Here is a 17,731-nt window from a genome sequence, read left to right as displayed (position 1 = left end):
GGTACATGACAAGTTAAATCCAATTCCATCTAACTGGAAAGCTGGCAGGTGTTTTTCGGGGCAGATACAACCAAAGTCCTGAAGTTACTTTGTTACCAAAGTATTTCATGCTTTAAAATGTGCCTTCATGCTTAGGGAGTGTGAAAGTAGGGGTGGATGAGTTTGTTGCATGGAAATTTAGAGATCAGGTTACTTCAGACTTCAGTTTTCAAATTAACATTTACCCTAATTTAATAATGCCACTGCAGATATAGCATGAAACTACAAGATATTTATCTTATTTTTATAAATATGTTAAGAAAAATATGTCTAGTATTAGAAAATTCAAAAAATAATAAAAAATGAAACACACAATTAGTAAGGCTGATGCAGATTTAGGTGCTCTTTATGAGTGCTGAGAATAAGAATATGAGGAGCCAGGATATAACATAAAAAGATTCAAATTTTGATTATTTTGTATTTTTGAAAATGAAGGCAATGTGAATGTAATTACTTGAAAGGCAGGGGCAGGAAAAAAGGATATAAGGAGTGAAATGGCCACTTGTAATGTTGCAGGGGAACTCAGCATTAAATCCCTTTTTCATGTAGTCTGACTATCCCTACTATCCCCATATTTCAAATATTAAAATTTCATGTTCCACCCAAGAAATTGCCCAAATGAAAAAACTTTGAAAGGCTCTATTTCTTTCAGTCCTTTTCTAAATTCTGTTTAGAGAAATCACCATTTACCAGCAAAAAGCTTTGTTGAAAAATCCTTATAATTAATAGGGTTGTGATTTCAGGACTATCCAGTAATTCAGGGTTGTGGCTCCATGAATACTGAATATTTGGAATGAAATTGAAATAAAATATTCATTATTCCAATTTGTGCAGTTGTAGCAGTAAGATGCTTTACAGCCTTTAATCACCATAAGGTAACAGCAACCACTCAGAGTAACCATTCAGGAGAGCTCACTTAATTAAACATCTAGTTAAGCTTAGAGTCACAGGTCCCTCTGTTCTTATCAAGTACACCTGCAAATGGAGAAGGATTTATCCAGATATTCAACTGCTTTCTGACAGCAGGGCATGTATGAGAAGAACAAATTCTCACCATTTCTCTTGTATACCTATCTATTAAGCTAATGTTATACAATCCTAATGTTCACTAAAAATATTCATAAAATTCAGACTTAGGACCAAAAGTTTGTTTGAGTGGGCACTTTGTGAATACTACAAGCAATTAGAAAACACAGTAACTGAATTTTGTGTCTGGTAGGAAGATCAAGTCACTACTGAGAAATAAGAAAATATATGTCAACAACCCCATTAAATTTATGTCTCTTTTGTAAATAACCTTCAAGAGGTTTTACTACTTACTTAGATACCTTGTTACAATTCACTATCTCTAGAATCAGAAAGGATTGTTTTCTAATATACCACCCAAATTAACTTTATGGCAAAGTAAGATGAATCCCTTACATCCTTCTATGTCTAGTCAAAAGAAATATCTGAGCAGTGTCCTTGCTCAAATAGACTTCTATTTTCTAGACTAAATATGGTGGTAGTGATGATCTCTTAAACTCTTATCTATGTAGGTCAGCTGAAGCTTGAGTGCTTATCTCTATCCTTTTCTACAGTCTGTTCAAAAGACTTGTGAATAATACAGAGAGTATAATTTAAAAAAATACCAAGAACTAAAACAAATTCAACTGTATCCAGCAGTAGGAAAAAAAAACACTAAAAAAACACTTTAATGCAGCACAAAAAAATCCAAATAATGCTAAGCAAGTACCCAGTTTCCATCTAGGTTGGAAAGACTGCAAAAAGAAGACAGACTTTATTGCTAGTGTACAGATTTTATCTTCATTGTCAATCATTCTGAAATGAACTTTAACGTGTTCCAGAAGTGTCTCTGCAGCAGAGTAACAGTATCTGTTGACAGAATTCCTTTTTATCTCTGTTGTAAATTGCTGAGTCATAGTTTGGAAGCAGAACTGGTGGGTGTATTTTTTTCCAAAAATGAATTTTTATGTAATAATACTGACATTTAAGAATTCAAGCATACTGAATAATTTCTTGCTTGATGTACTACATTGTTGACTATTTTTAACAAAATATTGTTACAAAAAAAATGTAACAGATTAAAGTAATACCATTGTATTCTGTGTTTACTAACTGCAAAATGTCTTGTCAAAGCATCGATAGAACTTTCAAAAGCATGTGCAGCTCCACTGAAACAATAATCAACTATTTGGAAATAGGAAGAAACAAGCTAAATTGGAGAGCATGCAGCTATATCCTTACTGTGGAACACAAGAGCTCAGTGACTGAGAAATGCAATAAGAACAAGTAAAAAAATACAGCATGCCTGCACAATTCTGTTTTAATACTCTAAAAATCACTCTTTACTGCTACTAACCACATTTAATATTACAAAATATCAACCATTAGTTTAACAAACAATAACAAAACTGTGGATTTGAGAGGGTTTAAGAGAGGGCTTCTTCAATAGGGAAGAGGAGGAATCCAATGAAAAGGGCCATTTTCATCAGTAATTGACAGAATCACTAGGGCTACTGTGCTCTACCCTTGGGAAGAAAATATGTACCTTTATCATTTCTTATTCAAACTTTTTATGGCCACAAGTTAAACATTGGCACAAAGTTTACTGTGCTCAGTGTTATGCACGATAAACAGGAAAAACCCCCAAAACAACAGCAGCTGGAAAGAGTACAGAGGAGAAAATAATCAAAAGTTTACTAATAAATATTCAGCACAGAAGCAGATCAAGAGTGGTCTCTGTTCAAACTTGCTAATAAATAAGGGTGTGCTTTTAAGTAGAACACTACTAACACTATGACATATCTAAAACTCTCCATAGAATTTGGGCATTGTTTATTATTTTAAAAATTGTACTTTTCACAACAACTTCTTGCATTTACCTTATTTTTGGGATAAACATGAGGTGCCACTTTGAAAAAGGCATGTGGCATTTCCTCGAGTGTGTCATTATCAAGAACATGAAGTCTACAGAAAGGGATAGTGGTAAACACCTTTGTCAATATAAACATGTCTTCTGGGACAATAAATATTTCTCTAAAAAAGAAAAATTAAATTATATTAAAGTTATTTTCCCAAATAAAAGGATATATGCAATACAAAGCAAAAAATATTGCCAGGATTTAACCCCGGCCAGCAATTAAGTACAATGCAGCTGCTCACACACTCCCCACACCCAACATACCTGAGGGAAAGAATCGGAAAGAAAACACAAATCTCATGTGCTAAGGACAGTTTAACAATATGAAAAAATATATAATAATAAATATTCTAATAATATGAATATTTTTAATGATTAGGAGAGGGAGAGAGAGTAACAGAACCCAAAGAAATGAATGATGCTCAATACAATTGGTCGCCACTCACTGACAAGTGGCCAGCCTGTTCCTGCGCAGTGATCAGCCCCCTTCCAGGTAATTCTCCCCCAGTTTATATACTAAACAAGACATTCTCTGGTATGGAACATCCCTTTGGCCACTTCAGAACAGCTGTCCTGGCTGTGTTTTCTCCCAGATTTTTGTGCACCTCCTCACCGTCAGAGCGTGAGACATTGAAAAGTCCTTGACTTGGGGTATGCACTCAACAACCAAAACATCAGTGGGCTATCAATATTGTTATCACACTAAATCCAAATACACTGCACTCTACCAGCTACTAGGAAGAAAATGAAGAAATTAAGAAGAAAATGAACTTTGTTCCAGCCAAAGCCAGAACAAGTACATGCCAGAATTTAAGGAAAGCAGACAGATAAGTAAGTTTTTAAGCAGGTTAGTGAAAAACCAGAGTGTATCAATACTACTCCCCCATAAGAGTTGTATAGGACTTTGTGAAACTCACCTGAAAACTAGAAACCAGGCATTTGGTGGTTGATCAGTATATGTTACTGCATAGTCAGTGAAATACATCTTACATGATTCATCGTCATAACAAGGAAACTTTTCAACTGAATTAAAGTTTCTTTTAAATATTTCTCTGGAAAGCAGAAAACAAGATAAAGACTTCAATCTAATCAGGATGGCATATATATATATATATATATATATATATATATACTGACTTTTACTTAATGCTGATCATGAAGAACACTACTCTGTGCATGAATGTAAAACAACAACATAAAATGTGCTACTAATGTTTCACTAGTAGTTGTTCACTCTTAAATAAAAAAATCATGGAGGGATCAGTTCTTTCAGACCTCATGGCAAATATATACACATATTTCTATCCATCAGTTTACATGTGACTGTAGCTGCTTCTAATATCCCAAGATGTTATGGCTTCTACAAAACTTTACCTCTTTCTTTTTTTTTTTTTAATAAATATCAGTTAGCATAACTTCACTTTCTTTATATTAAGTTGTAATCCTAAAGCTGTAGAATCATTAGGATATTAAAATCTCTTCATTTAGTTTTAAAACATTCTGGAACAATAAAGTAATAAAACAAAACTTATTGGCCAAGGTGCTAGATGGTTATGTTAAATAGAAATCTCTCAGCTGTTAAAAAAATTAAGCACAAGCACCTTAGCATGATTTTAACACTCAAATGTATCCTTTAGGACAATGCCTATGAACCCCACAAGTTTTATAAGTTTGAAGGCAGACTAAAAACTGCATCTCATCTTTGCTGATGTAGAAATGCTACAAAGCTAAAATGGAAGGCTAACATTTGGAACAAGGTTGTGGTTGCAAAGTCTTGATCCTACCAATGTACACAGGTTTTACAAAATTAGAAACACTAAAAGGTGATATGAAATTATACCTGGTGTGAGTGCTGCTCAAATTGCTGGTTATAAGGAATGAGGATTTACATCCACAGGCAGTAATTATTGCCAGTTTTCACTCCTCACCCCTGGAAGAACTGATTTACTGCTAGATCAGTTGTGTGAACACTTGCAGAGAGATTTTTGGAGGACTTAATGGAAATATGTGATCCCCAGAGAGTGTTAGGCTTCAAAATGACTTAATGAACACTGTTGAAATTAGAATAGACACCTTTCCAAAAGCTCTAATAAAATATCAGGGAAAGCATAGAAATACACCTACTACATTTCTACTACCTAGAAATACATCTACTTCAAGCAAGTGAGACAAAAATGTCCCATTGAGATAATAAACTATGGACAATTACATAGCAGAGCTATCTTCTTTCTACTGTCAATCATGATTGCTTAACAGATAGCACAAATAAAAAAAAATCCTTAAATTAACTGGTTAACTGTTTAACTAAGGAATCCGTATCAGATCTATACTTATTGAGCAGCCTACCAAATACTAAAAAAATTAAATACATGCAAAAGGTAATATTTTAGACAAAAAAAAATCAGAAAGAATCTGTGACATATCTAAAAATTAGATTTTACTCATGTAGGGTACACAGAATTAGGCATAGCATATATTTAGTAAAAAATATTTTATCCCTTCCATCAGGGTTTTGTAATTTTGACACTAATAATGCTCTTACCATGCTTATTTTGTGAAAAAACAGTTTATGACAACTGCCTACAATAAAATAGTTTAATTTTTTGCATGATTACCTTAACAACATTACAGCACACTCTTCAAAATTTAACTCAATCATAGTCCACAGGTTTTTCAAAGTTTCTTCAACATCAGTGTTTTCTTTAGTACCTAGAGATAATAAAATAAGTTATGAAATATAACAATTTTGTATTGTTCTAAATTTACACCTGCCAAATACTTCTGAAAAATATGACTTATACAAGTCAACTGCCTTATTTATTTGGAGTTTTACAGAAGTCTCACTGAGCTCAAAACTGTTTTTTCCTTTGACAGAGTATTTTCCATTCATCACCATCTTTGTACTTTTAGGCACACCTACAGCTGCAGAAATTATGTGATCAATATTTTCTCCAATTTACGGTTTTTTCACTGTAACATGTTGCAGTGATATTTGGCAATCTCTGTCTTCAGAGAAAATTCTATTTAACTGCCAGCAACTTTCATTTGCAGATACCAGAAAGGGGTAGGGATGCATCTAAACTATTTGTGTAGCTAACAGGAAAAGAATTGGGCAGCTCTAATGGGTAATTCACCCCATCCATGTTGGATAACTCACATAACAGGATGAGATGTCATCTCAAGGTGTCGGCTTCTATACATGGAATACAGATGAAGACTAGACTGATTTGAAAGTTTTCAGTAGTACAATACAAATCTTGGTTTATTCCAATAAATACCTTATCTTTTTAAAAATAAATATCACTTTTTCTAACCTAAATGTGTGTGGATTCAAGCCACAAACTTTGAATGTCGGACTAAGGATCTTCTTGTTAACCTTTGGATATCAGCCTAAGAGACTGCTACTATGAAATTCCTTTCCTCCTGTGAGTACTTAAAAATTCTAGCAAAGTCTTTTCTTATCTGGTCTTTCTGAAATGACAAACTAACAACCTATAAGTACAAGGCCTATATTCAATGATCTTTGCAACTTTACTCAGAATTTTGTGGTTGTTATCTTTCTATCTTTTGAATTTGTTCTTTCTTCCTGGGCCCTGGATACTGTACTTGGACACAGTATTCCAGCTGAGGTAATAGAATCGCTGAATAGGAAATATGCTACAAGTCCTAAACTGCTATGCAAGATTCCTCTACCTATATGCACAAGAATGATGGATAGTATCAGTACAGTATCTTTGGAGGACAGCATCAGGCTTTGGTACTGTGTTGTTCCACTGACTGCTCATTATGATGCTTAGGTTCTTGTATGATTTCCTTTACATTTCCAGAAAAAAAACCCTTAACATTTATCCCAGCTCTGACCTAAATCTACATTATTACAAATTCTCAAATTCTGGTTTGGTATCTATGCAAATCTAGGGGGGGTGTATCTTTCATATACTTTTTAGTATCATATGTGCTAACTGAGTGGTTAGGAATACTTAAGAGAACTACAAGTTCTATTTCATTAGTTTCAGTTAATTTTACCTAGATATTAATTAGTAAGAAACTCTTAACAGTGAAGATTTTAATAAGATGAAGCATGAAACATTTTTGAAAGGCATTTATAAATGACACACCTGGTTCTCTGCTCTTCAGTATTTTCCTAATATAGGTCCCTCGCCAGATGGCTTGAATTTTGAGAGCTGCTGCTTCTTCTTCAGATGTGGGAGTTCGATTCTCACAACTACTGAGGGATTTCTCCTCACTGATCTCTGAAGGATTGGAAGAATGAGTAACATCAACTAAGCTGGAAGTCCTGTTCTTGTTGCTTTCTGAAACAAATTTAAAAAATAAAAAACAAACAAATAAACACAAAACAGCAAGAGAGTGATTTCAAGCATAAATCATGTATGATGGAAATATCAGTCTTGTATTTTTTTATCATAAGTTGGAGAAAATATACTGTATAATTACACAGTCAAAATTTCAGCTACTTTGCTAGTTACAAATATCAAATAACTTAATTTTTTCTCTTCATGGACAGCTATTGTAGGGCATTTTTTAAAATCACATCTCTTACTGTAGTTTCAAAATATTCTTCCAATCATGAATGCAGAGGATACACTAGAGTCTGAGTCTGTACACAGCTCTAAAGGGCTTCACAAGATTTTAATTACTTTTCCCTCTCAATCTGATAATTTTATTAAGTAATAATTTCAACACCAGTGTTGTTCAAAACATTTTTTTTTAATGTTTTGAAGGAGCCATGGAATAAGGGTAAGATCTATGATAAAAGGGAGAGCTCATATATCGGACTGTATGTTATCAAGGAGTTTTGACGTGCAACAGGAATCAGTGGGTTCTGACAGGTTAGCAATGAGGTCTTTGAAGGCATTCTTGCATAGAAATTAGCATTCTGGGAACCATCAGAACCAGGACTTAGGGAAGGGTGTGGGAGCAGCACTCCAAGGGGTCAATGCCAGAGGGGTAGTTTGGAACTGCACACATAAGGGAGCAAGGCAGTGTGATAGGAAGGAAACAGTGCTGTAAAAGGAAGTACCAACAAACAAAAGGAGAAGTGGAATCTGCTTGAAAAATGTAGACAACATTGCAGGCAAGCAAGCTGTCTTTAGATATTGCCTTCATCAGCCAGATCACACATTTCAATCTAATCACTTTTACTCAATATTGCTAAATCTGGCTGTGTTCTCAAACCATCATTTCTTGTCAGTATTGTATTTTCATACCCTAGAAAGCCTCTTTAATGCTTGGGGACTGGAAGATTACACAACCCCACTTCAGAAGAAACCTCATTAGAAGTCAACACTATGAATGGCACAGCCACTTTTATAAAACAGAAACATATAATCAATCACAGAATACAGACTTGAGTGTACCACTGAAGGCCATCTGGTCCAATCCCATTTACAAAGCCAGACGAATTTAGACCAGGTTGCTCCTGTTCTTGAATAAACGTCCAGTCCGTTTTTTAATACTTCCATAACAATGGAGACTCCATAATTTAAGTGGGCATTCTTTTCCAGCTTTTGACTAGTCTCATGCTGAAAAAAGTTTCCCTAATATCCAACTGGAATTTGACATGTTCTAAGATGTGTCCTGTCTGAGCATCTCCAGAAAGGTTTTGGCTCTTCCATTCATTCATCGCTGTAACACACTTCAAAGTGAATTTGTTCAATCTACAAACTCATCTATTTTACAATTAAATAACCCAGTGGCAAGATGACTTCTGACCTCACTAGTCATTCTCTTCATGGAAAGGAAATAGACTTCGATTTTCAGCTCATGCTTTGGCTCAGAAAAATGAATTCTGCTGCAGAGCATACATTCCTCATATAAGGCAAAATAATGTATTGTAAAAACAGTTGTATATATATGAGCACACATACACACAGATTGACCTAATAGATAAGAATATTCTAACATGGAGCAGGAATCAACAATATAGAAAAGTAAATACAAAAGGTATTGGTGTGGTGTTGCCCTGTGAACCAGCTAAAAAAGTCATCCACTAAAGATGCCAAGTAGATCCCATAACTAGAAGTAAATACCTATAACTCTAGAAATAAAACATTTCATTTGTGAGGAGAAACAATATATGGATATACAGTAAGTTAGTTAAATGTTAAACTGTTTCTGAAAACTCAAATATAAAAAATTTATATGGACTGTCACACAGAAATAAATTCTTTTTATAGAAAATTTTAGAAGTTACCACAGACCAGGCCAAAACCCAAAAATTGAGTATATATTCCTATATTCATAAGGAGGTTCTTTTTGTTCTAATTTTTTAAACAACATCATAAGAACAAAAAAATTTTTTGCAACATTTAAGGCAAAATAATGAGGTCTTAAATATTCTGATCTTTCAAGGCTTTTTTAACTTAACATTTCTTAATATTTTTTCTTGTAAGCAGAGAAATGTATGTTGTGAAATACTTTTAATCAATCAGTCTTGAGCTAGTGAATGCTTTAAGTCCATCAGTATTGAACTAATGGATATTTCAAATTTGACATTATGATTGGAAACAGATTTGTCAAAAATCTCTGATACACCTCAGCTGTTAATCAGAAGACACTGTGCTAATAATAAGACTGAAACTTTCAAAGCAGCCTAGCAAGGCACTGTTCCCCATAAAATCACTGCAGTTCCTGGAGGCAATGTAGAAATGATTTTTTGAAAAAGAAGTATTTTGCATGTACTCAAGAGGCATTTTACATATTCAGCCAAATAGTTTCAAACTTTTCCTCACCCCTTATTAGAACTCCAGTTCAAATCCAAAGTGCAAGAAGAAACGAATGTTCAGAATTCTCTTTTCATTCACACAATGCAACACAACACAACCAAATAATCAATCATCTTAACCTATGTTTCTGGAGGAGAGAGAAGCTTGTTCTGAAAAAGAACTGAGCAGGACTTTCCAAATACAGTTTCACAGTCAAGATAAGCTTATAGTGAACAGCTTGACTTCTAGATAAAATTTCAGACCAGAAGGTTTTAAGAGAACTGTACACAAAGGGCACTCCACTTCTAACTTTAAAATTGGAATTTATCCACGAGAAAGAAATGTAGCCCCTGAAATGTGCCTAAATGACTGTTAAGTGTTTGAGACTCTTGAAAATCAGTGCCACAGACCTCCACTGACTCCACTGGTTCAATACTGGGCCCAATGAAACCTGGACAAGGTAAAAAAAGAAAATGTGCAACAGAGAGCAGGCAGGCATTCTGATATGCTTCCTTTCCCAGGAAACATCACATACCTCTGTAAATTCACTACCTCATGATTGCCCAAAGTTCTGCAGGGCCCCTTTATTCACTCTCCTCCCAGAATACAACAGAAGAACCATGCCATGGGGAAGCACTCAGCTTCAGATGCTTCCATGTTTTTTTCAATGTTCACATGACATGGTCTTCCACTTGTGTCTGGTGGCTCTTCTGCTAATTGCTCCAAGATGGATGACACTTGGCAGTCAAATAGATATGAATAGATCATTTTCAGGATGGCTTCTCAGAAACCTCTGCAGCCATGACCACTAACTGCAGTAAACCATAATTTCTTTGCCCTTGCTAAATCTTGAGATTAATTAAGCACACAGTGAAAAATGAATATGCCAATATAAAATGGAGGTGCTATTTCAAAAAAAAGCTCAGATTTGACCTGATATACTTGCAGACCCAGATGACAAAAATATTTTATTCATCTGTTATGGTAGTTTACACTGATGTCTGTCAGGTTCCAAAAGGTTACAGCCTCAGGTCTTGACAAGATTTGAGCAACCAACCTGACAATGCAGGAGAGCTAATGTGAGGGCAGGGCATTCAGCTGATGCCAATCCTTCTAGGCCTTTCTACAATGTGCTTTGCAACTGGTATTTCCTGCTATCTACCTCTTTCCCCTGACAGTTCACTTGGTTTATGCTTTATTTCTTTATGTTTCTGGAAGGAACCTGAACAAAAGCATGCATTTACTCCAAAGCAATCTTTATTAAGCAGGGCAAAATGCAAATAAAGGTCAAAAAATGTCCAATATCAATAAAACCAAGGGGAAACAATTACCTTTCCAGTCCAATAGGGATCTCATGTAATTTAATTTTAGAAAAGCAAATAGTTTAAAAGGGTATATTGGACACTGGAAGAAATAAAACTGAAACAGAACTTTCTTTCTCCATATATTTTTTCCACTTTTTTGATTCACTGCCCAACTCATAAAAAATATTCTGTCACAGTGGATCTCATACTTTAGTAATTTAAGAGATCTTTGTTACAACCTGTCAACTGTGCTAATTATTCAAATCTATTTAAAAAACGTCTTCTAATGCTGACAAGTGTTTAAGGGTTTTTTTTTTGAATGCAGAAATCAGTAGCACAGTAATCTTTAAAAAATGTGACAGGTGTTGTTTACTTTAAATGGTTTGATAAATGTCGATATGCTGACCCTTGCAACATACTCTTGTCATGGGATGTAATTCTCTGAAAAATACCTGGTACCTCACAGTAAGAATAACCTTCAGATAAGAGGAGATTCAAAGGAAAGTTCCCAGTAAAGAGAGACAAATATATGTGTTTATAAGTGCTTTCTTAAAGGGACAAAATATTACAACATTGTGTCAGTAAAGATATTTGTGTAAATATCTTTAAATTTGAATTTAGTTTTTTTTATACTACTTTTCCAGAATAAATGAGTAATCAAAGGAAGTTAGTATCATTTTTTTTTGATCAAGTAGAAACACTTTATTCTGTAAGTTCACAATAGACAAAGCAAAAGCTAAGTACCCATAAAAAGCCTTCAAACGGTGATCGCGTCTCTTCCCATCAATCAGATAAATTATTTTTCTGTTCTGATATGAAATCAAGTACATAAGGCTTTTATGGTTAAACTAGATGCTAACATTAATAGATTAAAAAGTTATAGAGACTGAAAAATAAGTCCTAAAATGGAAAAGAGCCATATATTTGGTTGCCAGGCAAACTTAATTCTAACTGCGCAAAACTCCAGCCTGCATAAAAAATGAAGCAAAGAAACAGTGGGAAGAGAATGATCCCATATTTATTGTAATAAATATGTTGGCCTTCCAATGGCTTCTCTCAGAGTATGTTCAGGTACACAGCACTCCCTGACACAGGCTGGAGAAGAGGCAGTTGGTGCTGTAGCCAGTTCCACACTACATGGGTATGACTAGCCAGCCAATTAGCCAGCCAACACAGTCATTTCCCAAATAACAAGCTTAAAAAACAAGCAAGCAAGCAAGCAAGACAACAAAAATTTAAATATCCCTCCCCCCAAAAAAAAACACAAACAAAAACCTCTCAACCCAACACTAAGAAATAGCTGAACTTTCAATGAAGGTACTAACTTGAGCCTTCCTTCACTCTCATTTTGTGAACAATACAGGCATTTAAGGTCTTTTCAGCTGATGATTTGAATGAAAGAGATGAGGTGCAGTACAACAGGTAAAAAATGCAGATGTTTGCTAATGTTTGTTAATACTGAAAAATGCAACTCAAAGAAGACCAAGGGCAGTTTTATAAATTAACAAAGGGTAAACAGACTTTCTGGAACAAAGAAAAGGATCATTTCTGTTCTGAGATGAGCCTCAGATGTCCTTTCAACAGTAAAAGTCTTAGTCTTAAAAATTAATTGCGCCTACTTAAGCAAGAAAAAACAAGAAGAGAGAAGAGTTGGCTTCATGACAATAAGAATGGGCAGAAGTGATATTTGAAGTTATTAGCAATATCAATACATTACCTGAAAACACAATGTCATCCCCAGAAATATTAGTGATTTCAAAATCCAAAGTAAAGGACCTGAAGGCAAATTTATATCTGTAAAGATCCTTCTTGTCTGATACATATTCAATCAAAAACCAAAATGCATTGTTGAAAATCTAAAATCAGAAAGAGGAAAATAATGATTCATTTATAAAGATTTATTTACATTGCTTCTCATTATTGTTTCAAAACCTGTTTCCCTCTTCTCTTACCATGTATAAATGAAACCTTTAACTTCTCTAACAAATACTGTATCTGAAAATTAACCCCAACTGTAGGACTATAGTGCTTCAAGACAACAACAGAGACAAAACCTGTTTCATGCCTGGCTTATAAAAACAAGAAAATAGGACTTATTATACAGTGTGTTTATCACCCAGAAACATCTTAGTTTATGTGTAGAGGGTTGATGGCCTCATACTAGAAGACAGAAGAACATATAATTGCTATAATGACAATGGGAGTTCTAAACTTGAGGTTTCAGAATAGAGACAGGTAACTTAATGGGAATGCTTTCAGGATTAGGAAATGCCACAGCATGGGAAGATTTGGCTCTATTTTTATATTTTGACATATTGATTCTCTTTAAAGAGCAGAAATCCAGTCTTTTCCTCCCCCACTCCTGGTAGATGGGAATTTTAGAGTGTGTTTTACAGAACTAGTTTCATAATCTGAGTTTAAGAACATAGTAACAACTTACTGGAAAAGACAAGATTTTTATGTTTCATTGCCCTTAGTTTCAGATTTTTCTGCTTTCTGGAAACATATTTTATGTATTTCAATACTAATAAATATTTCATTTATTTTTAAATTTGTAAAACTAGGAAAGAAAGAATATAGTAGAACCTTTCTTGTATTCAGAACAATTTTTCACTGTTTGTATTAAAGACAGATAATTTCCATATTTTCATCCTAGAATCACTGTTAACTCAGTGCCTTTCATTTATCTAATTTCTTTCTTTTTTTTTTTTTCAGCTATACACTGGTCTTCTGAGAGGAGGAGAAATTAAGTAATATATGTATTTATGACTACTGAATTTTTCTTAAGGTCTCAAAGTTTTGCACATACTTCACATGAACACCTGCATTTAAAATTTGTTTATTCCATTCCTGAGTTCAAAGAAATTATTTTTCCTGGTGGATTTGGCATGTAAATTACCTCTTTCATGAGTGGTGTACCTGTAATAATTCTTTATTAATTCTGTTATTGTGCTGAATTTTAGCTGGTGTCCAGCCCGTGTATAAAAGTGCTAGTGTTCTAATTTTTAATATCAGTAATTACAAAAAATATTAAACCATTTTTTCTATTCAGTCTTCTAATATATGCATAACAGTCCAAACTGCATGAGCATTCTAGTACTTTGATGAAAATAAATGAATCTAGAATATATAAAATATTGACTTTAGAAAAATCAAGTTATAGCAATATGATCAACATTTGCATACACATAAAGACTAGTGTATCTTCTATAAAAATGGATTGTTGCAATCTCTTTATAATATTGGAAAGCTATACCATAGAGATCTACAGAAAAGTGTAATGTTTTCATTATGTATCTTTAATTTATTGTGCATAGAGAGCAGAAAAGTTGAATAAGAATGGTGTAGTTTCAAGACACAGAGAAAACCAACTTGGAATACTGTGAATGAAAGAACTCATTACTGCTTCAGAAATATAAACCGTAATAATGTTTTCCTGTTCCATCAACAATAGGCACAGAAAGCCAACATTAGACTTTTCTGCATTTCAGGTAGTATCTTTCAAATTCAACATGAAGTTTTCATATAAACACAGCTAATGCTTTCTGCCCCAAAGTATGCTAAACTAGATCAACAAAAAATAGACTCTATTTAGAATGTGCTACTCTGTGCATATTGAGGTTTCTCTTCTTAAAAAAAGATAATTATCATACAGTTGCAAGTTATGTAATTTGGGCTTACACTTTATAATGAATGCCATATTCACAGTATGCAGGTGGTCCTTGCCAAGTGCACAGGCATTGTTTTGAAGAGGGTAATGACAACATTAAGCTTCTGTAGCTTTTAGATATGCACTTGTTCAAATTATTTGCTCACCTTGATGTTTTCTTCAGCTCTTTTAGCATCCTGGAGGCCAGGAGGACAATAAGCTACTTCCAATTCCTTCAAGGCTTTAGGAAGCTCATCCTTACTGCTGTAATTATTTATCACATTTCCAACAGCTCTCAGTATAGCTGTACCCTGTTCTATAAATCGAGAGCTCTCCTGAGGAAAGAGAATAAACCAACCATTGTTAGATTTTAAGATTTTCTTTGGTTTTCATTCTGGGCCATGACAGAATACAAGCATTTTTTTCTCTGATGAATTACAAAACTTTTGGAATTCATTCAGTTGTTCTTAATGTTATAAACTGTAAAATCAATTATGTCTCTGATACTCAAAAGCGTATCAATTTCTCACTGATTTTAGCCAGTGAAATAAATAACAGGCACCATAAGATATATCTATTCATTGTTTTGTTTTTCCTTTATCATTAGTCCTAGGAAATTTAATCAAAAATAAGACCCAAATAGAGACTTTCTACTGCAGTGATAATAGTGTCAGTTGAAGTGCTCAGCATCTTCTGTTATGGAAGGACAAATTATCATTAGTATCCTGCTGAAAGCAATGATCAAATACATGCTGCCTAAAGCATCAATAATCTTCATCAGGATTTCTGTGCAAGAATGTGAACACTCTCCTGCAAATGACAGCCTGCAAAGAAGCTGCTTCAAAAAAAAGTACAGGAAAAACCCAAGGATAAAATTCTGCTTTATTTTCTTGATGAGAAATACCTTTTCATCCAAAAATTGAAGGCAAGGAGAGAATACAGCCACAAGATATTTTTAATGATCCAACTTCTTATATTTCAACTTTTTTATCACAATAAATATGATAGATTTGCACAAGCTGTTTTAGGATCTATTATTAGGACCCAGAATCTATACCGCTATGTAAATTTGCTGTTACACTCACCTTTTAAAACGTTTTGGCACAAATGTTCTCTAGAAAATATATTCCCTCCCCTCAGGGTCTTCAACAAATATTTGGGCCTACTGCTTGCTAGAGAAACCTTGAAAATATGGATGACAGTGGTGTCTGGATTATGGACAATGAAGAACAAAAGCTGTAGTGATTTCTCCCCTGGGCCTCTTATCTCAGCTATGAAAAGTTGTTTGATTAAATGACTCATTTTACATATAAAAGCTGCTTTCAGACCTGGTGAGTAATATGTGATCTCATGGGACTAAACATACTTCACTGTTGTGAGGTTTTATTTAAATAGGCAGGTACTTTTTAATACTAATTAATATTTATACATGTATTTTATGACATGCCTCAAAGAGTGAGTTATACCTACCCTGACATATATATTTCAACAAAAGCATTTTTCATATTTTATGCTGCACTTCTATGTAAACCACAATACTACCCCATTTTAACTTACATATTTATGTAAAATAATTTTTGCACTATACATCTAGTACCTATTGTGCTGTAAAACACATTTTTTTTTGCCCTTACCAATTTCATATTAAAATTAATACTATACCATTGAATATAATAACTCTAAATGGAAATCCAATACTACTTCACTTTAATTAATAGTCAGAAAAACTGTTATCACAATGTTTGATTAGTCATTATGCACACCTTCTGAAGAGCTGGCATCACAGCATCCTCTTCTCCAAAGACACATGGCACCATGGTACACAGCTGAATGTGGTGTCCTATGGGACAAGTTACTGTGAAGAGCAGGATGTGTCGCCTAAAATCAATAAAAAACCCAAACAAACAACTTTTTTTTTTTTTAAATTGCAACAATTCTTAAGGTTTTTCTTTCATGCATTTGGTAATATCATTGTCAGAATTGTATTTAGGTGAAGAAGCTTATCCAGGCCACACCTTCAATGTGTTAACCAGAGACTCAGCAATGAGAGCAAGAAAGGAGAGTTCATGCCCCCCAGACACACTGGTAGTTTTTAATTACATCTTCTTTTGACTGAAATTTAAAGGCTCCTTAGCCACTAACAGACAGTGGGAAGAGAACACCTTCCATGCTTATCAAGTGACTTCTCTTTTGGAATGAAATGGGGGAGTGCTCAATAAGCCCATTTGTCTCCCACACCTTTTGTAAATTAAATCTGACTTTTGTCTCTGACTGGAGTAAAGAGAATCAAAGGTGGGAAGCTTATAAATTTGAGTTGATGGTAACTCTGTTAGCTTTGATATTTACAGATGCAAAAGATACACATTTTTGGCCCCCCTACAGTACAGAGAGATACAGCTTTTAGAACTACGCTGAGCAAATACATGTAAATCCAGAACTAGATGTGAATGTAGTCTATAAACATAATAATAACTATTCCAGTTTTAGTCTGAATCAAATCAATTAAAGACCTCCATTAAAGATCTGACTTAATTTCAGTATGCTAGAGTTGTCTATTTTTTTCTTTGCCTATTGTGTACTTTCTTTCTATGCCTATTTATTTGACATCTTACTTAATTTTTAAAAATACATTTTGTTTCATCTCTTTGAATTTTAACCGATGATTTTCTCTTTTTGGGAAAGTAGAAGGCCTCAGTTAGTTAGGCAGGAATATTATGCTTATGACAGGACATGAAGATGTCATTTTCCTGGTTTCCCTGGAAGGGTTTTCAGAAAATAATATATCAAGGGCTCTTGCTTTTTATCTATTTCTTTATTTTAAACAATCAGCCAATGTCCCACACTGAATATTTAGAGTTACATGCAAAAAGAAAAAATCATATTAAGCAATATGTGAATGGGAAGTAAGATATGCAAGACTTCATGAATAATTTCCCCTGTCATGTTTCTTAAATCCTTTTTCAAGAAAACCATTGAAACCACCTATGGTAGCATCATTCTTTTACAGTTCCACTAAGAATGCTAATTCTTACATTTTTCTTGCTACTCCAGGGAATATTTCAAATCATTCTAGTTAGAAATGCTTTTAAGT

At 34.0% G+C, this 17,731-nt stretch overlaps 1 protein-coding gene across 3 annotated transcripts in view; it reads right to left on the bottom strand.

The window, feature by feature from the left end:
* The window catches only part of ADGB (androglobin), a 99,210-nt gene that overhangs the window by 24,926 nt on the left and 56,553 nt on the right, over positions 1–17,731 (bottom strand). For all 3 annotated transcript variants that reach the window (XR_013181398.1, XM_077175526.1, XM_077175527.1), the window contains 7 exons: positions 16,404–16,518; positions 14,808–14,975; positions 12,709–12,847; positions 7,081–7,275; positions 5,578–5,671; positions 3,880–4,014; positions 2,925–3,078 (listed from right to left, as the gene is read on the bottom strand). Coding sequence is in view for 2 of the 3 variants with exons in the window: in XM_077175526.1 (XP_077031641.1) it covers positions 2,925–3,078; positions 3,880–4,014; positions 5,578–5,671; positions 7,081–7,275; positions 12,709–12,847; positions 14,808–14,975; positions 16,404–16,518 (1,000 nt within the window). In the remaining variant the exon portion in view is untranslated. The remainder of the gene's footprint in view (positions 1–2,924; positions 3,079–3,879; positions 4,015–5,577; positions 5,672–7,080; positions 7,276–12,708; positions 12,848–14,807; positions 14,976–16,403; positions 16,519–17,731) is intronic.

This window comes from Agelaius phoeniceus, chromosome 3 (genome assembly GCF_051311805.1).
Source record: "Agelaius phoeniceus isolate bAgePho1 chromosome 3, bAgePho1.hap1, whole genome shotgun sequence".
Taxonomy (NCBI): domain Eukaryota; kingdom Metazoa; phylum Chordata; class Aves; order Passeriformes; family Icteridae; genus Agelaius; species Agelaius phoeniceus.
Note: the sequence above shows the minus strand (reverse complement) of the source record. Positions and strands in the feature narration are given on the sequence as shown.